The sequence below is a fragment of the Sciurus carolinensis genome, chromosome 2 (assembly GCF_902686445.1).
Source record: "Sciurus carolinensis chromosome 2, mSciCar1.2, whole genome shotgun sequence".
Taxonomy (NCBI): Eukaryota; Metazoa; Chordata; class Mammalia; order Rodentia; family Sciuridae; genus Sciurus; species Sciurus carolinensis.
This window is the reverse complement of record NC_062214.1, coordinates 74,054,604-74,079,886: the sequence shown is the minus strand read 5'-3', so window position 1 is coordinate 74,079,886 and position 25,283 is coordinate 74,054,604. Positions and strand designations below refer to the sequence as shown.

General features: G+C 42.7%; 1 protein-coding gene and 1 non-coding gene across 4 annotated transcripts in view; one reads left to right on the top strand and one right to left on the bottom strand.

The window, feature by feature from the left end:
* The window catches only part of Atp10a (ATPase phospholipid transporting 10A (putative)), a 180,321-nt gene that overhangs the window by 78,194 nt on the left and 76,844 nt on the right, over positions 1-25,283 (top strand). For all 3 annotated transcript variants that reach the window (XM_047541124.1, XM_047541122.1, XM_047541125.1), the window contains exon 2: positions 15,734-15,938. In XM_047541124.1, coding sequence (XP_047397080.1) covers positions 15,734-15,938 — 205 coding nt within the window. The remainder of the gene's footprint in view (positions 1-15,733; positions 15,939-25,283) is intronic.
* Trnap-ugg (transfer RNA proline (anticodon UGG)) lies at positions 8,595-8,668 on the bottom strand. The gene has a single exon. It is a non-coding gene; the product is annotated as a tRNA-Pro (tRNA).

The following is a 25,283-nucleotide window of genomic DNA, read 5'->3' as shown; positions in this document are numbered from 1 at the left end:
GTGGCAGAATGTCCATGGGTTCAATTCCCAGTATAGAGAAAAAAAATTTTTTTAAAAAGAAAGTGTGTTCTGTTAAGGGTGGTTGTAAATCTTATAGGTCTCTTGGAATATTCAGGTCAAGAGGACAAACCTGGTCACTCCAGTGCTGCTCAAATCTTGCAAGGTACTTTTAAGGTGTGGACTCAGTTCCTAACATGATGTCTCCATGCATGGCAATTTTCTTCCTTTAAGTAAATCTCTAAGGCTGGGGAAATAATTTTTTTGTCTCCCCACCCCCATTCCTTAGCCATTTTGGCTTTTATTTTATAAATTTTTGAATCTCTTGCCCTGAACCTCCCAAACCTCCTATTTAGTGTTTGCCTTACTGCATCCTGCTTTCTTGTTTGTTCTGTTTGTTTAAAAAGGGGATGTGCAGCCAGAGGCTGTGGCACACACCTGTAATTCCAGCTACTCAGAGAGGCTAAGGCAGAAGGATTGCAAGTTTGAAGCCAATCTGGACAATTTATCAAGACCTTATCTTAAAATTTAAAAAGTTTTTAAAAATAAAGTTAAAAGTGGGGGTGCGGAGGGAGTTGGTAAAGCACTCCTGGGTTCAATCCCAAGTACTTTAAAAAAAAAAAAAATGTGTGCATCTCTCCCCTTAGCAAACCAAAGACTCCTCCAGTCTCATTTTGCTTAGGAGGTCTCACTCTAGCTGATTTGCATATTCAGTTACATTTAGTTCACATGTGCTTTACTTTTTCTTAGATGTATCCCTGTGTATCTTTTTACATACTTTACATCTGAACCTACCTGTGTTAGTTAGCTTTTCGTTGCTGAGACCAGAATAACTGACAAGAACAACTTAGAGGAAGGAAGATGAATTTTGGCTCAGAGTTTCAGAGGGTTCTGTCTGTGGTTGACTGGTTTCATTACTTTGGGCTTGAAGTGAGACAGAACATCATGGCAGAAGGGCATGGCACAGGAAAGTTGTTCGGCTCTTGATAGCCCTGAAGGGGAGAAAGAGAGACAGAGAAAGTAAGGAAAGGGCCAGGGACCATGAGGTCCCTAAGGCCACACCCCCAGTGACTTACTTCATCTAGCTATGCCTCACCTGCCTATAGATTTTACCATATCCCAGTAAGTTCATTCAAATGATTAATCCATTAAATGGATTGATTCATTGATGAAGTCATAGCCCTTATGATCCAGTGACTTTACCTCTGAACATTGCTGAATTATCTAACAAATGTCCAACTTTGAAAAATTCAAGGGAAACACAATCTTTTTGTCTATAAGATACAAATTATGCAGACATTTCTGACTAACTGTATTTCTGTTGGTTTAGAAAATGAAACATGATTTTATGTTGGAATATGATGTTTTATCAATAGGAAATGTAAGAAACTGACAAGGAAGTCGGAAGCAGTCTGATGTTTGGGAAGACATTTGCCTTTACATTATTGTTCCATGTCAGTAAAATAATATAGTATAAAATGATGCCAACCATGTAATCATATTTTATGATTACACTTAAGTCATACCTATTTTTATGCTCTATTTCATTGAAATCCTATGAACAATTATACTGTCTAATAAAAAAACTCCACCTTTTATTTTTATTCCAAACCACAAATCAAATGTAAGAGGTCTCTTGCTGTGCATTTGTAGTATTTCTGATTTTATTAGTCCAAATTAAGCACTTGGGGCTGGAGTTTTGGCTCAGTGTCAGAGGGATTGCCTAGCATGTTCAAGGTCCTGGGTTTGATCCCCATCTTCATCATCATCATCATCATCATCATCATCATCATCACTCTCTCTCTCTCTCTCTGTCTTACACATACACATACACACACAGACATCATTTGCTTCAGAAGGTTAGTGGGGAAAAAATGCGCACACAAACACACACACACACACACACGCAAATTAGGAAAGGCGAAGTCAAATAGTGGCCATGGCCACACTTAATTAACCGTCATTGTTTGACCATCTGGTGCTAGTTGGGAGAGCTTAAAGTCTAAAAGAAAGGATCAAAAGGCTATGATGGAGGATGAGGACAGAGCCTCAGTTTCATTTGGAAGAGGCTTTAGAGATGGTTGAAAGTCCCTGTTTGCAGGTCAAGAACCTAAGGCACTCGGAGTCCAGGCTCCTGGACCTTGAGCCCTCTCTTACTGGGGATGAGTCATTAAGTCAGATCAGACTATATGCACTGGGGCTTTGTGACCCTAAATGAAAGCACTGGACAGATGTGAGGTATTATCATTAATTATTCATCATTCCAAAACCAGCAATTTAGAACTGTTTATAAATATTTTCTGCAGGAAGGATTTTGAGAGAAAGGGTGGGGCAACTTTGTGCAGAAGCAACCTGTAAACCAGTCCAGCTGCTGCACTGGACACAGGCTCTATGGTCTATTCATTGCTTTCAGAAACGTTAGGTGTGCCCTGCTCAATTTGGGAGCACGTCTTAAAGCTACTGAGTCAGCCTGGTCAGGAGAATAAGCAACTCGTGAAGCTGACCTTTTAGTGCCGAGGGAGGTTCCCAAGGTAGGCAGGGCTGTATCCCACTGTAGCTGCAGCTCAAATGGTCCTGGCTGCATTTAGTCCCAGTGAATGAGCTCATTTCTCAATCTACTGGGACTGACGTAGGGCACATGTCACAGTTTTTATCAAAAACAGCAATTTGATGACTTTTGACCTTGGACAAGTCCTCCTACCTGCTGGTTGTTTGCAAATAGGCAGGAGTTTTGGCAAATGGACTGAAATTTGTTATTCTGTGTCTCAAACACTCACATAGGTTTGGAACTGGCTGCCTTCCCAGTCTTTTTCAAGTATAGTGATATTTATTCTCAGATCACATTAGTCTCTGGCTACATGATTTACAAGGAGTGGGGGAGAAGAGGTTTTTGCCTAGTATATGGAAAGTCTTCATGGTAGCCCTTAGAGTACCAGGTTAGATATGCTTTTAAAACCAGATCTTGGGCTGGAATTGTAGCTCAGTGATAGAGTGCTTGCCTAGCATGCGTGAGGCACTGGGTTCAATCCTCAGCACCACATAAAAATCAAACAATAAATAAAATAAAGGTATTGTATCCATCTACGACCAAAAAAAAAAAAAAAAAAGTCTCCCCATGGCATCACAAACCCTGGAGCTATATAGGGTTAGTTTCCACATCTGTAAGTGGGAATGTACTATTAGGACCACGTGAGGACTTACTGAGGTAAAGAATATGAAGTGCCATGCAGTGCCTGGTCCCTAATGAGTGGTACTGAGGGAAGACCTTAATTTTTTCTGTTGTGATTATGATATTATTAAGATGAAAATGGTGTCTCAGTGCTGAGATTTATCATCTAGACCTCCCGCTGATATTGACTGAAAGACCCTAACTGAAAGCACTGGCCAGTGCTAATCACCCGAGACCCTCCTCTGGAGGTCCACTTCTGAAGAACAGTTCTGTCTTTCAAGAGGCTGAATAGTCCGATGTGAACTGGATCAGAAATGAGCTTGAGTAGTGGATAGGTTGGGGAGGAGATGAATAAGTCCAAGAATGTTTGGAAAGATGACCCCTCTATCTTCATGGGTGTGCCATTAAAAGTACAGTTTCCAAAAATACGGTGCTTACACCCACACATTCCATGACTGTTTTTCCAGCTGTGTTCCCTTGGCCACGGAACGGTGAAGGCAGAGGTGTTGAGGCCGGGGGCGTGATGCCCTATGATTTTGCCGGTGGCTGCCCACAGGGCACAATGGGCACCATGGAGCCCTGTGCTCATCTTTCAAATGTGGGGCAGTCCCTCAGCCACCCTGGCTCCCTGTGATGGCACAGTGCTTCCACTAGTCAACAATCCTGCCCTGGGTGTGAACCCAACTCCCCTCCTCCATTACCCCACTTTGCTGGCATCCCAACTCCCCAATACCCCCACATCCTGCATAGTCTGTGCTCAGCTCTCATCTCTGCCTTTCTTCTCCTCATATTCCTTCCTGTTTGATCTTAGCAAGGGCACCCCCAATAAGTGGTGCTCTCACCTCTCTGCTCAGGAGCCCCCAGTGTATTATTTCTATTTGCCTTTGTCTTCCATGCTACTGGACCCCACTAGCTTCCAGAACTCAAAAGTCGCTCACAGTTGAACTCTCTGTCCCCTGTGCAAGCAGATCAGCCTCCTGGGTGAGGTGGGTGGTGACCTGCATTCTAGCCACCAGTGTGGGGCTGGAGTCCTAGATACCTGTGTTCCCAGTCTCCTCATCTGATCTTTGATACTGTCCTGTCACATAGATGGTACAGCTGAACTTCCACACCCATTCTTTCCCTCCTATTTCTGTTTCAGACATGACAGTGAACTTGCTGGTGGAGGATAGGTTTTGAAATTTGATCCACTCCTATCTCTGATTTGGGCACCTCCCTGTCAGTCTCTTCCCCAAATCAAATTCTCTTTGGTTGAAGTCGACCCTTTGGATTGGATGGGATTTGGGTTACCCAAAGATTCTTGGCATCCTTCAGGATCTAGTTCAGATGCCCCCCCCCCGCCCCGCCTTTCAGGAAACATTTCCTGGTTGCTTAGTCAAATTAAGTATCCTTCCTCTCAGAGTAGTCCTCAAAAAATGTTCACATTCAAACCTTACAAACCTCCATCTCCTTTTCTTTCTCTTTCTCATTCTCTTTCCTACTGGTCCTAACTCAAGACACATTCTTTTTCTTGCTTGATTTTGCTGGAGGAAGGACAAGTTTAAAGGGGAGGAAATCAAGGGAGTTAAGTGAGATGTGTCCTCTCATTTCCCCTATTCTGCTACTGTCCTTCTCGACTCCTCAGCACCTCAAACTGGGTGTGTATGTGGTAGATTGTGGGCTGATGGAGGTGGGGGGCGATCCCATATGTTATCATGAAAATAATCTGCAACTACATTAAAGCTGTCATTTTTGGAACATGGGAAAGTATACAGTGAAATATGACCATATATAAAGTTGTTAGATCATGTAAGGGTAGGAAAATAAAATGCGAATGCACATTAGAAATATTTTAAACTTCTGATTCATCTGCTAAATTGCCAAAAAGTAGATGAAGCAAGTGCTCTGGCTGTAGAATGCCCTGGGAAGTATGGTGGACAGTAGCTCTGTGACTGCGTGCTTGTGCAGTGTTTCACGGACAGCCTCAGAAGTGTGGGCAGCCTGCCATTCCAAATGTTCTCTGCTGCTTTGTTTTGCCAGCAGTGTCACTAAACTTGAATGATCATGTCACATTACAATGAAGAATAATTTGCTGTATATGAAGTCAAAAATGAGAGTGCTTTCTTTTTACTTCTCCCCATCCAACCCAGAAAGATTCTTACAGACACAAGATCTCTGTGAATTCATAGACCAGGCTGGTGGTTGTGGATAATGACACTTGAAATGATTACTATTCTGCCACATGGAGGGACAGTAGTTCACCACAGCTGTTAACTAATTGTGGGTAGTATTGAAATCTGTTGTCATCTTTTACAACAACAACAACAACAACACTTTGTCCGTTTACTTTTAGAGAAAACCATAACCAAATAACCTAAAGGCAAATACACTTGACAACAATACATTTCCTGAAGTATAATTCTCTCATTTCCTGTATTGCTTATTTTTCTCCTGTGTTTTTTAAACTTTGAGTTCAGTTTTAGGCAATAAATCTCACCTTCTCTACTTTGGAGGGATTCGTAAATACATAGCCATTGTAGAGACATGGAAGACACCAGGAGACCTAGGCCATGAAGATTCTCATATTTCAATGCATAAAACATTAACGAGACATTTCCAACCATTAGTTCTTAAACTTTGCATTAATAAAGAGTCAAAAAAAGAAAGTAATAGCATTTTCCAATTTTCTGGGCCAAAAAATAGGTTTTTTTTAGCTGCTTAAAGCAAGCCCTTTAAAATCCATAGTTCAGCCACTACCTCTTCTTATGAAATAACTTAATAGCCTTAAAAACAAAACTAGTACAAATTAATAATTTAGCTCAGCCTAGACCAGAGAACAAAAATGGTAAGAGATCTTAATTAATTAATTTTAACTGATTATCTTTTAAATAAAATTTGTTGCAAGTCATCCTAATTCTAACATTTCCCTACTCTGTGTCCCCTGGGTTGTCTTGTATTGGACAAGTAAGGTTCAGATGAGAACTTCATAGCTCACTGTGCCTAATTATAAAATGTTAGCAAATTTCCCCAGAAGAGACAAACCAATCACAGAGGCCTCACTTTGTCTTACCAACTGAAGTCATCTATTTAACAACCTTGTTTTATCACTAAGTAAACAGCAGGTAGAGAGCTGTGTGACCATTACGCAGACACCAGCCAACCAATGGTCAGTTCTGCCTCCAGTTCCAAAGGAAGCTGGGCAGTGACATTTCTAGAAAAGACTTACTTTTTCCTGTGGCCTCGAACTGGTTCTTTTGAACATTAAAACAGCTTTTTGCTATTACTTACATCTTGATTTATTTCTTAAATAATAGGGTGGAATTTCAGAAAATTCTTGAATCAGTTCCCAAGTTTAGTCCCTCTAGGGATCTTGAGCAGGGAATCACGGGTGATGGAAGAGCAGGTCATTCCTGTGGAATAACCAGGCAGACACCTTACTTGTAACATTCAGGAAACAGCTCATGTTCCAAGCCTGCATGTTTTCAATGTTTCCCCCCATTTTTGTATCTCATTTGTACCCTTCGATGGGCTCTTACTTTGTGGGGAGAGAAGTTTCATCTGGATTTTAAGCATTCTCTCCCTGCACTCTTTTCTCTTGAATTATTTTCTTTTTGCAGTTGTGGATACTATAAAGCCAAGTGCTAGTGGCATTTCCCCTTTGCTGCTCAGTATAGAAGATGAGCTGCCTGGGAGGCAGAAGCTCTTGGCTTCTGTATGGCCAGGCTGCATCATCATAATACCACAGACTGAGTGATTTATAAACAACACAGGTTTATTTGGCTCACAGTTCTGGAGGCTGAGAGGTCCAAGGTCCTAGGCAGCACCTAGCGAAGGCCTTACTTGCTGGTGGGGACTCTGCAGAACCCAGAGATAGTGGAGAACATCACATGGCAAGGGGGTACAAAATGGGTATAGTTTGTATCAGTTTTCTATGTTTGCATAACAAATTGCTACAAACTTAGCAGCTATAAACCATACAAATATGATCTCACATTTCCCTAGGTCAGCATGGATTAGCTGGGGCTCCTTGCTCAGGCAGAGGTCAAGGCACAGGCTGGGGCTGTGGTCTCATAGGAGGTCCTGGGTCTTCTTACTCCTTTTTTGTGGGGGCCGAAGGTGTCTTCTCATAAACTCATACAGATTCTTGGCAGAATTCAGGTCTGTGCTGCAGTTTGGTGTCTCTACCCAACAAATGTTGAGATTTGATCCTCTTGTGAGATATTAAGAGGTGAGACCAGGTGGGACCTTTAAGGGGCAGAGCACTCATAAGTAGATTAATCCCTTCATGAATTAATGAGTTGATGGGTTATCTCAGGAATGGGTCTATTATAAAAGCCAGCTTGGCTTTGGTTCTTGCTACCCTCTTGCCATGTGACAGCCTTTGTCACCTCAGATCTCTGCCGAGAGTCCCTATCAGCAAGAAGGCTTTCGCAAGATGCTGCCCGGGACCTTGGACCTCTCAGCCTCTAGAACTCTGAGTGAAATAAATCTTTGTTATTTATAAATTTTCCAGTTGGGGATATTCAACTGTAAACAGGAAAAAATGGACTAAGAGTATGAGATAGCCCTTTCTTTGACTGACTGATGCCTAGGGGCTGCCCCATCATCCCCTGGTCATATGACCCCTTTTTTGTCCTCTTTCACTTACCTCTCTCTGAAATCAGACTCACATTAACAGGGCTCATGTGGCTAGGTCCAGCTTACCAGGGTGGTCTCCTTGTGATTCAGTTTGTACTCTGCATGCTGGTCACTTTTGTTCCATCTCCAGGATTGATTGTGACTCTGCTATATTCATAGACCCCACCTCACCCAGGGGAACTCTGCATGGGCCTGTACACCAAGGATGGGGGTCTTGGGACATCTCAGAATACTGCTCCCACATGAAGTACCTGTTCTTAGAAGGAATACCGTATGAAGAAACTATTTCAGTAGTGTTAATTCCTGAAATTGCAGTAAACTCATCTATTGTATTGAAGAATGTGACTTGTAAACTCTATTTATTTATTCTATTGATTGATTGATTACAGTGCTGGGGGTCAAATTCAGGGCCTCATGTATGCTAGGAAAGTGCTCTATCACTGAGCTACAGCCCAGCCCAACTCTTATCACTCTAGAAAGTACAACCTGTGCATCTCAGGATGGCCTCTGGTTCCTAGAAGCACACAGGCATTTGCTTGGGTAGGGTTAGACAAAGTTCATTTGCAGAGGAAACACTGCAGTTGGGGTCTCTCTACAATAGGGAGCAACTTCCTCATGCTGAGAGTAAAGATAGAGAGGTTGTCTTCTCCTGGACTAACTGAAGCCAAGAAAGCCTAGAGTGGCGATTGCCCCCTGCCCTGCCTGTCTAGCACAGGCTAACTTAATCTGCCTTTTGTCCCACTTTGCCACTTCTCCTTTAAAAGTTTTGCTCATCCTCCCAGGTGGATTTTTTTTTTTTTTTTTTTTTTTTTTGCGGTTCTGGGGATTGAACCCAGGGCCTTCTGCTTCCAAGGCAAGCACTCTACCAACTGAGCTATATCCCCAACCCCCAGGTGGATTTTTTGAAATAAGTTTCTTCTGCCTTGCTTCAAAGCTGGCTTTGAATAAAATTGATATTCCTACCAATTTGTCTCTGAATATTTGTGGAGCAGTAATAGGGCAGCCTCGCCTCTCCTGGCGGGTATTAGTGCCTCCTGAAAACACAGGGAGGCCTGGGAGAACTGCACAGCTTTGGGACTTGTGCAATGGAATGGTCACATGCCCTGCCCACCAGAGCATGATGCTTGATGACCTGAAGAAAGAGGAGGTAGTCCCAAATCCTCCATCCTGACTGAAGCCTCAAAAGAGAGTTACTAGGAGGCTGCTGGACTGTGCCAGTCAGATCTATTTCTGTCTTCTTTGTGGTGCTTTCCCTGTGCACAGATGTGGAGGGGCACAGTATGTAGAATGCAAGCACATGGATAAGTCATATGGCATGTTGCCCCTCTCACCACCCCCTTCCTCTGCCCACCCCTCCTTTTCTGTGACTGCAGACTGTGAACAGTTCCTTCTAACTGGAGTCATGGGAATCAAAGTTATTAGGTGTGTAGTCATGTGCTGGGGATTTGTTCTGAGAAATGCATCATTGGGGGATCTTGTTGTGGGGACATTGCAGTGGCTTGAAGGTACTTAAAGCTAGATGGTCTAGGTTGATCACTCCACATGGCCTCTTGATGCAATCAAATCACAATACATGCAATACATGGCATGTGTGAGTCTGCTGCCAGTGTAACAGGACAGACTATTACAGTAAACTTTTTTTTTAAATAAGTAGGAGTACACTTCGATGATTAAAAGTATAATATAACAAATAATAAAGGTGTGACAGTCATTAATTATCAAGTTATACACTGTAAATAACTATCTGTGCATTATTATTATTATTATTATTATTATTATTATTATTATTATTATTTGATTTTTCAGTACCAGGGATAGAACCCAGGGACATTCAACCACTGAGTCACATTCCCAGCTCTTAAAAAAAAAAACAAAAAAAACAAAAATTTTTTTTTTTTTTTTTTTTAAATAGGGTTTCACTGAGTTGTATAGGGCCTCACTAAGTTGCTGAGGCTGGCTTTGAACTTGTGATCTTGAGTTGCTGGGGTTAGAGGCATGTGCCACCACACCCAACTTGGACTGTACTTTCATGACTTGCAACACCCTAGGATGTTTATACCAGCATCACCACAAACACGTAAGCATTGCACAGTGCTCTCATGTTATGATGGCTACAACATCATTAAGTGAGAGGAATTCAGCTCCATTATGAGCTCCATTATTCAGCTCCACTTATGAGCACTATTGTATAGGTGGTCTGGTGTTGACCAACCTTGAGGTGGTTATGCGACACATGACTGTATGAGTTATCCCTGGCTGTGGTAACAAAGTGCCCAGTTATTATCTCTGGCTCTGGAACAAAGACTGAGTGACTTAAACAATAGAAATTTACTCTGGAGGCTGGAAGTCTATGATCAAGGTGTCTGTAGAGTTGTTTCCTTCTGAGCCCTCATTCCTTAACCTGAAGAGGGCTACATGGCCTTTCCTTTGTGAGTGCACATCTCTGTAGTCTCTTTTCTTAGAAGGATACTTGTCATATTGGATTAGGACCCATCCTTAACCTCCTTTTAACTCATTTTCTTCTTATAAAGACCCTATCTCCAAATGCAGTCACATTATGAGGTAACTTGGGAGGGGAGGTAGGACTTCGACATACAAATTTGAAGGAGACCTACATATATTGTATATAAAAATAAATATGTGTATAAAAATCATAAAAAGAATAAAAATGAAAGATGCTGCAGACAGGGACATGGTAGTGTTGGTATAGCTCCCAGCTCTACCTGAAATAGTTGACATCAGCAATCAGTGAGGAATCCCCAACCTTTGGTCTGTCAAAGCAATAAGGGGACTCCCTCTACTGTTTTTTAAACAAGTGATTCCTAGATCTTCCTGGGTTTGGAAGGTTGCCCAAGATTGGAATTCCTGCAGCCTTCAGTACCATTACTTGGGAACTGGGGTCCTTCAGGCGCGGTATAGCAACACTGCTTTCTACTTATATTCTGTGGCTCAAATAGACCCCTGAGATCTCCACAAGGCACCCCGCATTGCTTGGCCCTGTGGATTCTGTGGGAGAATCTCATTCAAGGCCCAAATGCCTTCTCTAAAGTTATCGTTCTAAAATTGTGCATGGATGGGGCAGGCAAGCTGATGCTTCATGATATCAAAGCAGATGGAAGCTGACTTTATTTTCAATGAGGTTTATAAATGGAATGAAGTTAACATAAACTGAACATAGTGCTATGTGGCCAAAGAGAGGCATTACTCCTCCTCCTCCTTCCCGTCCTCACTATCCTGGGGTGAATCCCAGGACCACACCTTTGGGAACCCCCTCAGACCAAAGCCTGCCCTGCTGATGGAAAGTGTATGCTACCTTTCTCTGCACCAGAATGGTGACATATTTGGAAAGCTTTCTTCCAAAAGGACAGGCCCTTTCAAATTGCTCTGTACTTTCTGTGGTTACGATAAGGAAGAAAGACTAAAAAACTAAAGGTTATAATGATATAAAATCAAGGTTTGACCTTTGAAAAAGAAACTTTGAACATGGTTAAAATGTTTAATCTGTCCAACATCAAGGCTATCTCTCTCTGTTCTCAGATGAGGTCAGAGACTGACAGTAAGCAAGCAAGAAAGCCAGATGATGGAGTGCCACTCCTGTGCCTCATCTCTGAGTCGGCTGACCTTGGGACTGGGCCTCATGAGATGGGCCTTGACTGTGGCCAGGGACCCTGGTTCCCTGAGCAAACTATGGTGGACCCAAGTGACTACAGGAGACCAAAATTGTCACAGCCAATCACTCTGAGGCATGCTTTGCTTGGCCGAGTGTTAAGATGGCTCAGGAAGAATCTCTCTGTGACCTCATTCAGGGACTTGATGCTATAGGTCCCAAAAGTTCTCTCTAGTGGTATGTCTCACCTTGCATTTATTTTCAAATATAGATGCTATATTTAAATTTTTCTTTACTCACTCTAGAATGCCTAGAGCTGTGCTTTGTGCATAATTAGTTTGGTGGATCTTGAGTTAGCGAAACATAAGAAAATAGAGGCTTCAAGTGTAATGGGAGTTGGGAGTGGTGCTGTGTGCCTGCAGTCTCTGTGACTCAGGAGGCTCATGTGGGAGGATGGCTTGAGCCTGGGAGTTCAAGGCCAGTCTGGGCACATAGCTGGGCACATTCCCCTTAAGTTAAAAAAAAAAAAAAAAAAAAAAGTGGAAGGGGAGTACTTCTCTCATCAGCATCTGGGGCAACTGGTGACTAGGATCCCTTGAAGTTTCCCAGGGTTTCTGTCAAATCCACATTGTGAAATAAAACAGGTAGAAATGTTGGTGGGTGGTTTTCCAGCCCTCCAAGCTCTATACTTTGCACCCAAAGCTGCAGTGTCATTTGGATGTGGCCAACATTGTCTTCCTCAAGATCCAAACAACATTGTCTTCCTCAAGATCCAAATTTGCTTCTTGAATCCTCTCCCTCTGTGGAAACTCAGTCAAGGAAGATCAGTAAGAAGTTTGTTACTGGAAACCAAAGGCTCTCTAGCACCTGCTTCACTAAAGCAAGGAAAACAAGTTTACTCAAAGCCAGCACTTATGGAGATAGAGAATTTTTTTGTCTCAAATCTCCAGCTTCAGGGATTCAGGGTATAAACAGTGTTTAAAGAAGAAGGTGTACAGTGGACAAAAAGCAGAAAATGAATGTATGTAGGATCAGGTAGATTTGGTTAGGCTGTGCCAGGCAGAAACATGTTACAATTAGTTTTCTTGGTACCACTGGGCCAGGCAGTAGCTTCTAGGTTTCCATTCTCAATAAGAGGAAACTCTGGATGCTGAAAAGTAGTTGTCAGGAAGTTGCTTTTAATTTTAAAGATGCTGCATTTGGGTTATGATTAACAAGAAATGAATTTAGTGCTTTATTACCCAACAGTATTACCCAGAGGACTTGTTGATGAACTTTCCTCACACAACATAGCATGTTAAGATAAAGTCTTATTCCTCCCTTAGATGGTCAAAACTGCCTTCAAGGATCTCTTAAAAATGACCTTGTGTTGGATTAGTGATTCTGTTTTTCCAGAGACTTAAAAAAACTACAGAAGTAATCTACAAATAATGTTTTCATGTAAATTTCTACTAATAGTAACTAGCAGGATTTGGAGGCTGACTAGGTTGAGCATGGTGCTTACCAAGTAGATTGTGTTATCTGCTTCATCTGTGCCTAGAGGATGAATGGATCTGGTATTACCTCCATTCTGCAGATGAAGACAATGAGATATAGCAATGTTTGCTCCAAGGTGGAGCCAGGGTCAAGCCCAGGCCAGAAATATAGTACCTGTCCTCTTAATTGCCTAACAATTCGCTAACCTCTTGCACTTTCAGTTTAGTTTCACATGGTCAAAAAATTTTAATGAGTTTTTATTGTAATAAAATACATATAACATGAACTTTTTCATTTTAACGGTTTTAAAATGTACATTTCACAGGACTCAGTTATCACCGAAACTTTCCCATCACCCAAATAGCAACTTTGAACCCATTAATCAATAACTCCCCATCCTTCCTCCCCTGTCATGAGCAAGATGTGTCTTTAACACAGACCAAACACTTTTGTTTTCCACAGTGTCAGAATTTATTGAATAGCAATACATTCATGAGTTATATCACTTTCATTGGTTGCAGTTCACTGAATGCTAATGGATCACCTGGTAGTCACGGATTGTGCAATCCCAAATTCTTTTATTCCATTCCAATCTTAATTTCTAATGTCTGTAACACTCTAGTCACACATCGTATTCCACAGAGTGATGTATTTACAGGTTACAGAAAGACCAAGAAAGGCTTAAGGCAGACGCAGGGTTACAAAATGCTGTGTCAAGACCAAAGGCAATGAAGTCACTGTCAGATAAGGGTTTTAACAAACCAGTTTTGCATAGCTGTCAAGGCAGTGGTCCAAATGGATGGCAGTTTCAGAGTGTCAGCTTGAGGTGTCAGTTTGAAGTGGGTGTCAGTAATCCTCAGGAGGAAGAGAAACCAGCTAAGCTAGAGCCCAGGAGAGAGAATGGAGGTGTGCAACTATAGCAATTTTCCAGAGCAAGGCTCATGACGACCAGGTGACGGGGTCAGGGTGCCACTGCATTCAGTCTTGGGAAACTCCTCTTTTTGAGTCTTAGGTGACGGGTTATATCTGGTAGAGTTGATAAGCTCTTGTGTCTGAGTTTTCTGATGTGTTTTGGGATGCCCATGTGTCCAGGTGCTCCTGATTTAGTTTGATAAATTGGCATGAATAAGTTGTTTATCATCTTGTGCCTTATAGTTGTGCTGGAGTGATGGTTGTTGCTTACTTACACAAAGCCTTGACACTTGTGCTAAAAAGGGAGTAACTCATGGAAGACTGCTTTACAAAATGGACTAATTCAGGGCTGGGCACAGCCTGAGAACCATTGTTCTGTATATCATGGAGTAACTCTGGAAAGGACTAGCCTGCTCTCCACACCCCCAACCCTTGGTAACTTGTAATCTGTCTGCTAATTTGCCTACTCTAGGTACCTGATGTAAATAGAATCCCACATTTGTCCTTTTGTGAAATGACTTATTTCACTCAGCACAAGATCTTCAGAGTTCCTTTTTATGACTGAATAATATCCTATTGTGTGCCTATATCACATTTGTTTACCCATTTACGTGTTGAAGGACGGGTTGAATCCACGTATTGACTGTTGTGAATAATGGTGCTGACATGGCTCCCTGCTACTGAGCCACACGGACAGCCCACATATCTCCCCCAAGAAGCAGCAGTGTAGCCACGGAGGTGTGACCTAGACGGGCTGGAGGGTGGGCAACAAGCACTGGCCTTGGCTGTTAGGAGCTACCTTGCCAGCATGCACCTGGGGCAGAGTGAGCCAGTTCCAAGGCAAGCCAGGGCATGCCTACCTGTCACCCCATGGTGGCCCAGCCCAGGCCTGAGTGTACACCCACTTTACACTGTGCTGCAGTCCACGACCCCTGAGCATCCACAGTCTGCCAATCTCAACCTCCTGGGAAGCTGGGATTGCAGGCAGAATGGCAAGGAAATGGAAGTGGGGTACATCTGAATGGAAGTTCACTCAAGGGTTAACCTATAGTTTTAGTACTTTTCCAAACCCTGATTAGCATAAATGTGGACCAATAGCATTGACCCAAGTGCTACATAAAGCCCTAGCCTTGCACACTCAGGCTGGTAACCCCATCCTGTGTCCCACCTCTTCTTGGGATAATTCTGTCTCTTTTCTTTTTACATGAACAAATCTACTCTTTTTGTACTCTATTCCTTATCTGTCAATTTCATTCTTTGAATTTGTGACACAAGAGCCCAGAAAGAAAAAATTGGTGGTGAGCTTCTGGGAACTGCTGTGACACTGGAGGGCACAACTCGCCTTTAAGAGCTACAGTACACTACTCAATGGTAGTGGTGAAGAATCCACTTTTGCTAACTGTGACCCTCCATGATGTTGGCCAGCATCCCCTGCCTTGATTAGCTGCTAACATTAAAAAGGGCTTAGACCCCACCCAATGGTAGAAACAGAGAAACTCGTTTTACAGCAGTGAACACTGTCTCTCAAGTACCAGTTTTAGCCCTTGCTTTCAATTTTTCTGGGATAGGTGTCAGTGTGGTCACTGTAACCATTTTAAAGTGAGTGGGTCCATGGTATTCGGTGTGTTCACAATGTTGTGCAACCCATAACTACTCTCCACTGCCAGAACATTTTCCTCACCCCAGAAGAAAACCCTGACTCATCCCCACATCTCTTCTCCACTGTAGCAGGCACTAACCCACTTTCTGTCTCTATGGCTTTGCCTGTTCTGAACATTTCATATAAATGGAGTTGTACCATATGTGGATTTATGAATATTCTTTTTAAAAAGTTTTTATTATAGAAATTCCAAACTTACTCAAAAATAGAATTGATAGTTGAGCTCTAAATATCCATCACAATTTAGTTGTGATCAAGCTCTTACTAGTCTTATTAACCTGAGTCTTCTTATCAGGGAAGAAAAGAAGTATGTGAACCGATTCTGGAAAGAAATCCATGTGGGAGACTTTGTGCGTCTTCGCTGCAACGAGATCATCCCTGCGGACATTCTGCTGCTCTCCTCCAGTGACCCTGATGGGCTGTGCCACATCGAGACTGCCAACCTGGATGGAGAGACCAACCTGAAGCGACGGCAAGTGGTTCGTGGCTTCTCAGAACTTGTAAGTGACCCATGTTTTCACAGGCATCTGGGCTACATGGTGTCTCCTATGTGGCTCCTCTGGGGTCAGAGCATCTGCATTTCCTCAGGCCAGGCTTCATTTTATAGTAGATGAGATCTCAGGGTCTGGGAGAACCCCTGCCTGCCTGAGCCCTTGATCAGCCTGTGAATTTGGAGAGCAGGACTCCCTTTTTGTACCCCTGATTTCCACTGGACAGTTCTGAGTTTCTCAGAATGCTATTTACAGTTCCTGAAAAGTTACAGGGAACATTTAGGACAGTCCACATTTACTGAGCCATTGTGCTAGTTCATCAAATGGCAGCGTAACAGAAGCCATGGCCTGTTCCCAGCATGTAGCTCAAGAACGTTTTCTCCCCAGGGGAGTTTCTGAGATCAGCATGAGGTCTCCCGTAGTTGAGTTCTGTCTCAGATGTGCACCAGCCACTGTGCAGCAGGGTTGAGGGGTGAGGAGTTGGAAGGGAAGTGGTTTTGACCTCTCACTCACAATCAAACCTACTGGCCAAGATATGCAAATTCCACCAGGGGGATCTTAACCTTCTGTCCATGCCCCGCTCCAGGTCTGTGCAGGGGACACACAGTGCTAACACCAGGTGAAATTAAAATGGTATGCGTTTTTGGAGATCAAGAGGTGCCTAGCAGGAAAACGTGCTCTGTAGAGCCCCCTCCTCCTAGCCATGTCCTGTCCTGGATTGCTCATCTGAGGCATGCCTTGGGAGTCTGGCCATTGGCTTACACAGAAGGATGCTTTCAGAAGTGGTCCAAGGAAATGAGTTCCTGCATTTACAGGGAGGATGATGTTGGGGGAATAGGGTTGCATTTAATAAAGAGTATTAGATAAGCTGTACATAGCTGAGGGGCTACCAGGGAAGCAAGAGAAGCAGGGGAGTGATGGGCATGTCCCACTCAGAACCCAGAATCCCAGAACAAGGACCCAGATACCAGACCGATGACTCCAGAACCTTAAATCACCCAGCCATCAAGTCTCTGTCAAAGGAAACTTAGATTTTGGGACTTAATGAAGATTTGATTTAAAAGTTAGTCAAATGACATTGTGCAAGAATTAAGAGAAAACCCAGTGCTGGACATTCCCCTTTCTGAACCTTAATCACATTTGTTCTGGCACCCTGGGTGTCAGGCCTTATTGTGTCCATCATATTTGTAATAGAGAAAATATTGTTGAAATAATTTCATATATTTTAAAAAGCAAACCCTGCGTTTAGCAAATCTATATCATATCATGGTATAGATGAGACATATAAAAAGTGAAGACAAGAGATTTTCTCAAAGTGTCTTCCCCTTCCCTATCCACCAACCAGGGTGGAATGTGAAGGGAATGAGTTTTGTCACCTCCTAGGTTGTCGTGGAGGGGTCTCCAGCGTCCAGGGCTTCCCTAGTGCACTGGGCATCTCCTGTTTCCTCACAGGCACATTCATGGAGCCCCACAGTCCTGTCCTGAAGCTTCATTCATCCACCCTCTCTATGGGAAGGATTTCTATCTAAAATGTAACATTTGCATAATCATTTCTGCAGTATTAGGAGCTGCCTAATCATATCTATTTACCTACAAGTCATTTATTTTAGAGTCCCCATTTTTGCAAAGTATTATTCATTCAACAAATATTTATTAAGCATTTGTTATGGATCAAACCCCATTCTAGGTGTTGTACTGATCAAAACTGGGAAGGATCTTTTCCCCTTAGGGTACTTTTGCTATCTGTGTAAATAAGTTAAGTTAGGTAGAGGTTTGAAGTGATAAGTACTAAGAATAAATGATAATGAATAAACAGAGCCATGAAATGCCAGGTAGGTGTTGGAATTTAAGAAAAGGGTGGGAGGAGAGCAGGGCAGGGCTCCCTGAGGAGAGTCCAGACCCAGAGACCACGTCATTGTTGGGGAAGAGCGTCCAAGAGGTGACTTCTATGTTGGCTTATTTACTGAGAAAATATGTTCCGATCATTTGTCTTTTGGGTGGACCTACTTGGATTACTGTCCACAATCCAGGTTCCACCCAGAGCTGTTCATGTAGCAGTACTTGGAGCAGTAATTGTTGGACTTGTAGGAAGAATTATCACTTAATCTTCCCAGGCAGGTGTGGATGTGTGTCCACACGTGTGTATGCATGCTGATGTGTGCTCTAGTTGAGGAGGAAAAAGAGGAAATGGGTATGGGAACTTTCTTAGACTGGAAAACATCTGAGAAGCACTAATTCAAAAAGATTTACCTCGTATCCAGATCTGCACTGATTCTGGAGAGTGATGTGACTTTACCTCTACCTTGTGTAAGGTCATTACTAAATTCCCAACATGCGAGGATTGTTGGCAAAGCAGTTTCTTTTGTGGAGAAGAGACAGACCTGCCCTAAGTTACTTGACAGAATTCAGGGAGCTTAGGAAAATAACTTTCAATTTTCAAATATGTAGAAGACAATAAAAAAAACAAAACAAAACGGTTTTTGCACATGATCCCTCAATTCTCACTGCCACAGGAAAACTGAAGGAAATAAAGTAGTTTGCCTGGTAGTTCTTGTACCAGAGTTGTTTATTATTATTAATTAATTAATTAATTTATTTTTTTGGTGCTGGGGATTGAACCCAGGGTCTCGTACTTGCAAGGCAAGCACTTTACCAACTGAGCTATATGCCCAGTATTATTATTAATGTTAAACTTTCCCATTTGTTAATCTTTAATTAAATGTAGCTACATTCTCAACTGTGAAATCTATTGAGGCAACATAATCTATCATCTATGTGGAAAACAAAGACAGCTGGCTTGGTGTCTTCGTGTGTTAATTGAATTGGTCAATATTAAGCCTTTGCAAAAGATTCATGATTTTCTTTTACATATTGAAATACAGTCAACAAGCTCATAAATTAGACTAGGGGATATTTTCATTCTCACAGTTAACCATTACATACTTTTCTTGAAGGATATTGAATACATAATAGGAAAGAAAACTATTTTGAGAATGAAATAATTTTATTTAGATAAAAATGTTAATGCTAGCACAGGTGGATATTCAAAGAATTTTGTTTAGATAGGTGATAGGATTATTTGAGACATACCATGTTTTATAGTGTCAACTGTGTGTACTTCATGGGAGGGAATGTAAATTTGGTTGTACTCTTTTGGGGATGATGTAACTCAATGGTAGAGAGCTTGTTTAACTTAAACAAGGCCCCGGGTTTGATTCCCCAGCACCCCCAAAAAGATAAAAAAGAAAAAAAAATTGGTGCTCTAGATTTTTTTTTGGTCTTAAATCTATGGTCTATAAAATCACTGCTTATATAAAGTAAAGCACATTGATTTTTAATGGAAAAATATTAAATGCCATGAGAGTTGATAATATTAGGCTAACCTGAAGTGTTTATCCACATTAAGTAGAAACTTAAAAGTTTGTGTGTGCATTTAACTCTATTTTTTGGCATGTGGTAGAAAATACTTGCTGCCCTCCCCATGCTCCTTCACCTTTTTATAGTGACCTCAGAAGGAGGTGGCACTAGAACAAAATAGGGTGACTCTTCTGTGGTGAAAATGAAATAGTCATTTTTTTTTTTATTCCAGGAAAAAAGACAAACAAAGCAATAAGAGATTTTTAGTCTATTTAAGGTGACATACCAGATGAAATGTTGTGTTTCTCTTTAATCATATTTTCATTGTTTAAAGAAAATCTGGGGGTGGGTTAATTAAATTCCAACTTTCCTAACTGTACTTAAATTGCATTAGCAATTGCAAAGTGTTCAAGGCTTTGGGTACTTGTGTGTGTTTCCACAGCAGGAAATTTCTTTACCAGTTGGAAGCATTGACAGTGAGAGATCACTTTTACTCACAAATAATGGTGGCTGTGTATGTTTATTTGTGTATCTTCGAGTGTATGTGCACATGGGCATGGGTATGCATGGGTGTGTACAAATAGGTGCAAGTGCCTGTGTGAGTGTGTGTACAAGGGATTTTGCATTATTAAATCATTACTTTATAGTTTTAAGTTTATGAGAGGATAAACATTCTCTCCTTGGCTAAGACATAGTGTTCTAGAGGCGAATTGACCTGCAGGGGAGCATTTCTGGGGAACCTGGGGTCCTTCGTGTAGTCTTCGACACCTACTGTGAACTGCAGGCCCTAGGTGAAGGGTGTTCAGACAGTACATGTTTTGCTGGGTGGACTCCGGAACACCTTGTCCCTTGATAAGAGGCCTGTGCCTGGTTATTTCCCTTCTACTTGTTTTGTGAGCAGCGTACCCCAAAAGAGGAAACTTCTCTGTGTCCATGAAGTACAACATGAAACTTATCACCACTCCTTGGTCTCTGTAGCTATTTGAATTCTTCTTCTTGTCCTCGTTTTGTTTTCTGAATTTGTAAGAGTCTCTTTCCCCATGTCACCCAGTGTTCCTGGGGAGGTTATATAATGCTTCCTATTTGCAGATGGTCCTCAAATGGAAGGCAGTATTTTGGTTCTCCTTTTGGTGTTAGTGTTTCTTACAGTTTTGCCCATTCATAAGTGAAGTGGCAGTGATCGGATGGTGGACACATTTTATAATGATGGTAAAAGAGACCTTATGAGGTACAACGTTGCCTTCAGAGAACACCATTGCCTACTTGGGTCAGTGTGAAACCATGCTTCCTGTCATCTAAATTGGGCTTCATATTGAAATAAATTCAAAGCTTTCTCACTTTATTCATGCTCATGAATAATCCATATGCTGAACAGCGACTTAATGGGCCAAATGAGTGTTTTAACCAAGCTGAGATCAGGCCAAAAGCCAGCTTCTTTAATTTGTTGGTTTTCAATAAAGCTGTTTTTAGTAGTATAGTGTAGCTGTCAGAATGCCTGACTCTCCCCTCCCCTTCAACTAGAAAAGGCCAAGAAATGTGGGTGTCACTGAGTGCGATGAGAAGTTTTCTCCTATGGGTCCAGAGAACAGGTGCTAGTTACATCCAAGTGAACTTTCCTAGGTTAAGATTTAGACCAGTGCTTAAAAATTGCCCCCCCTCCCAATTTAACCATACAGTACATAGTCAGCATGTGAGGTGCTCTGGTTTCAATCCCTAGCACCAAAAATAAAAATTAAAATTAAAAAAATCAACAAATAAAAGTATCTACATTAGACTTTTTTGTCTTTGGGTACAAAGTGGAAAAAAAAAAGTTATTCACCTTGAATGACTGGTTTTTCGCAGTGGTTTCTACCATTGGCTAAAAAATAAGACTTTTCATTTGTGTGGTAAAGAAGGTCAACTTCAAAGGATTATAGACCTAGGTTTGTTTTGGACAAAACTTCAAATAGTTTGGTTTGCTCATCCGGTCTTTATCAAGTGTTTTAGAGCCTTGACCACCAGGCAGGAAATTCTTCGAGGACAAACTCTGAGGTTGACGTCTCTGCCTTGGCCCAGGGAGACCTCTTTGGGCCATGGAAACCCTTCTCCTGTATTTGACTTGCTGTCGTTTCAAGGGTAAAAGCAACAGGGGGAGGGTGTTGATGCAGGTTGGGATTCTGAAGCTGAGGTCAGACTGTTTATCTGGAGCATCAAAGACAAGAAGCCAGGGTCGTGGGGGGGCAGTTCTTGTGTGTCCACAGCAGGGAACCTCCTACCTTTCCTGAGTGTGCACACATGGCACCCACCCTCTGAGACTTGGGTGTTACAAGGAGCTGCCTGCAGATGCTGGTTGATGGGAGACCTGGAGCAGGCATAGCCAGAACCTAGAATTGGGGGCAGCTCTGTGTCAGCATTCAGATACCTGTAGCCCTTCCATGTTAGTCAGCTTTCTGTTTCTAGAACAAATTACTGAGATAATCAGCTATGGAGGAGAAATGGTTTATTCTGGCTCACAGTTCCAGTCCATGCCCACTTGGCCCCATTTCTTTGGGCCTGTAGCCTGCTACACTTCAGGGTAGGAGTACTTGGCAGACTAAAATAATTTGCCTCCTGTCTGGGAAGTAAAAGAGAAAGTGAGAGAGGGAGGAAGGACCTTCAATGTCCTAAAGGTTTTATCACCTTCCAATACTGCTATGCTGTAACATATGGGTCTACCTTTGGGGGCGCTTAAGATCCAAACTGGCACCTTCTCTCCTGCCTGAGGTAGCAGCACCAGCTGACACTCATGGAGTGATCACTGTATGTCAGTTCTCTTGACACTTGGGTCTCTTATTATTCCAACTTATCAGATGAGCCTCTGAGGCGCAGAAGGCATTATCCTTTTGACCCAGCTTATAGCCAGAGTAAGGAGAAATCCAGGTTTAAGGCAGACGGCTAGGACTCAGGGCCTGGTGGTAAGGCCCACTCAGGGCCACTTCCACAGAACACTGAAACCATCATTGTCGATGTTCAGACTGGCATGAGTAGGGTTGGGCTAAGCCATGGCTACAGTGAAGTCTGGAAGAAACCGGAGCAGCTGAGAATATTGCTGCACATTCACATTTCAACCTAGATGTGAAGCATCATAGTGGATACTCCAGTTGTGTGCACTCATGTACTTCCAATGTTCTGAGCACTGAGTGACGTGTGTAGGTCAATCTGAATGGGCTGGAAGATTTTGAAAATTTACTTAGTAAATGTAGTGGTTGGTCACAAGCTATGCTCACTGACCTGTCTTTGTTGAGGGAAGGGGATTCCTAAGTCTCTGATTCCCAAAGGTCATAGTAGGGTTTCTGCCTTCTTGTCCAGTGAGGACTCAGGCTTGCAATGGTGATTCTCTGGTTTATGCAGTGAAAGTGGCCCCGCGCTGCCACCACTGAGCCCAGATGCACCAGGCCCCCAATAACACACAGCCCTGGTGCTCTCTAACAGCACTGGCCATTCGTACAGGGAGCAGGCACTCAGGAGCTCACTTCCCTATTTCAACAAGTGAACCTCCTGAGAAAGCAAGGAGGAAAGGTGGTCTTTGCATTGAACCAGAAGAAAGTGACTGGCTGGTGTTACTCCAGCTCGCAGATTTCAGCTTCCTGACCTCAGGACCCTGCTCTGTGCAACCGTCCCTCCTCATTTTGTATTTTAGAGTAGTCCATGAGTGAAGACACCAGCTGACATTTTAGCTTCAAGATCAAAGGGGTGTTACAGGTGAGATCCACAGACAGAGAAAACTGAAGGCTTTGGAGGCATTTTCAGACTCAGGATAGACCACATTTTAAATGTACACATATTTGCTCAGAATTCTATAACAAAGTACCACAGACTGGGTTGCCTAAACAATTGAAATTCATCATCCCACAATTCTGGAGACCAGAAATCTGAGATCAAGGTTTTGGCAGGCTCAATTCCTACTCAGGCCTCTCTCCTTGGCTTGTGGGTGGCCATTCTCTCACTGTGTTCTCACGTGGTCCTTCCTCTGTGTGTCTGTATCCTAATCCCCTCTTAGCAGGACACCAGTCATTGGATCCAGGCCCAACATAATGGACCACATTTTAACTTGCTTGCCTCTTCCAAGGCCTATCTCTCTGTACAGTCATATTCTGAGGTCCTAGAAATTAGATCTGAATTTGAGGGGGGACAGACTTCAACCCACAACAGTGCACTTTCAGATGAATGGGACTACCATTCCTGAATGGAAACGTTATGATGCGTATAATCTCAGATCATCCAACGTAGCTGCATTCTAGTTCTCTCCACTGCCAGGAAGAGGAAGAATGCTTTCTCTTGATGGATTTATGGCTGGAAACATGAGGCTTAGTGTGAGGTAGCTGAGGAGGAGTCAGGAGGAGTCACAGACTCCTCCTCAGGATGATGGGCCTTCCAGGAAGCTGTCAGTTAGATTTACACGTCCTATATTAAAAATTCTGTGAATGACAGAATCAAAAGGAACAAGAATTTTATTAAGGGGTGAATTTTAAAAACTGATTAGAGTTCTTTTAAGTATTTGAGTGGGTGTGTGTATATATGCGTGTGTGCGTATGCACATGTGTGAAGTCAAGGTATTAATAGCCAGAACTCTTTTTAATAAATATTACCCATAGAAATAGTGAAGGAAAACCTTTCAACCTTTGACTGAAACCTCCCTTTGATACTGGAGTTTCCTTTAAGGAAGACCCAATTTCCATTGGAAATGATATCTTTAGTCTTTCCTAATCCCTGTTTGTTTTACATTGTAAAAGGAATTAGGACTTGATTTACACAAGTCTTGAAAAGAGTTCTGAAAGTTAGCTCCAAAACATGAGGCCCTAACCTGGACCTGGAGGACAGAAGGGGTGCTCTTGGGGTTGGAGGGGATGAGATTCCAGGTCCCCATGACCTGTGACAGTTGTACCTGGCTAGCCTGGTGATATGTACAAGTGAACTTGTGCTTCCAAGTTTACTTCTGTGTCCTGAAGGCACTAGGAAACTTTTACTTGTATTTTAAGCAGAGGAAGACACTTTCCCCCGCTAATTATGCCATTACAAAAAGTTCACAGTTAGCCACTGTGAGCTGCTATAGCAGGAGCAAGCGTCCAGCATTCCTTCTGTCTACTTTTGGTTCAGGAGGTCGTGTGGTACTGGCCCTCCCATGTGTCAGGCTGTTCCTTTCCTCTCTCTGGTCACTTCCCAGTCATGCTGACCCTGCACTGGGAGTTACCCCTGAACTGAACCTCCTTATGGGTACAGACCACCAGCTGCCAAGTCCTGTAGATTGTGCCAGGGCAAGACCTAGAACCAGAGTCATGGGGAGGAGAGGACCTTGAGAAACAGCTCCCAGTGCATCCTCTGGAACCCCTCAGTCCTGCCTGTGTCAGGGATGCCCAGTGGCTCTCCATTACCCAGCCAGATGGCCACATCAGATGTATCTTGTATTCAGGATCCTGAAAGGTCCCATGTGGGACAATATGGAACACATTAACCTCTCTTCTACACTGGAAGGCTTCAGAAATGTGAAAGCTTTCAGGTCCTTATCCCCAAAAACCAGGTCACTGTGCCAATACCTCCAGTAATTATTAAGGTTGGTCTTCACATCTCCTGGTGTGCATGGCCATAAATGTCAATCCCCCTTTACACACACTCCCCTGCTCTTTTTTTTTTTTTAACTGGGAATTGAACCCAGGGAGCTTAACCACTGAGCAACATTCCCAGCCCTTTTTATTGTTTTTTTTTTTTTTTTTTTTTTTTTTTTTTGAGACAAGGTCTCACTAAGTTGCTGAGTGCCTCTTTAAGTTGCTGAGGCTGACTTTGAACTTGAGATCCTCCTGCCTCAACCTCCTGAGTCACTGGTATTGCAGGTATGTGCCACTGGCTCCCCTTGGACTCTTTAGAAGTCCCTGGGGAATAGGCTCACCCTGACATTCTGACTCCTTTGCTGTGGGCTGTGCTCCAGGCTCCCTAGGATTAAGCTCCCCAACCTGAGATAATGCAGTTTCTTCACTAATTGTT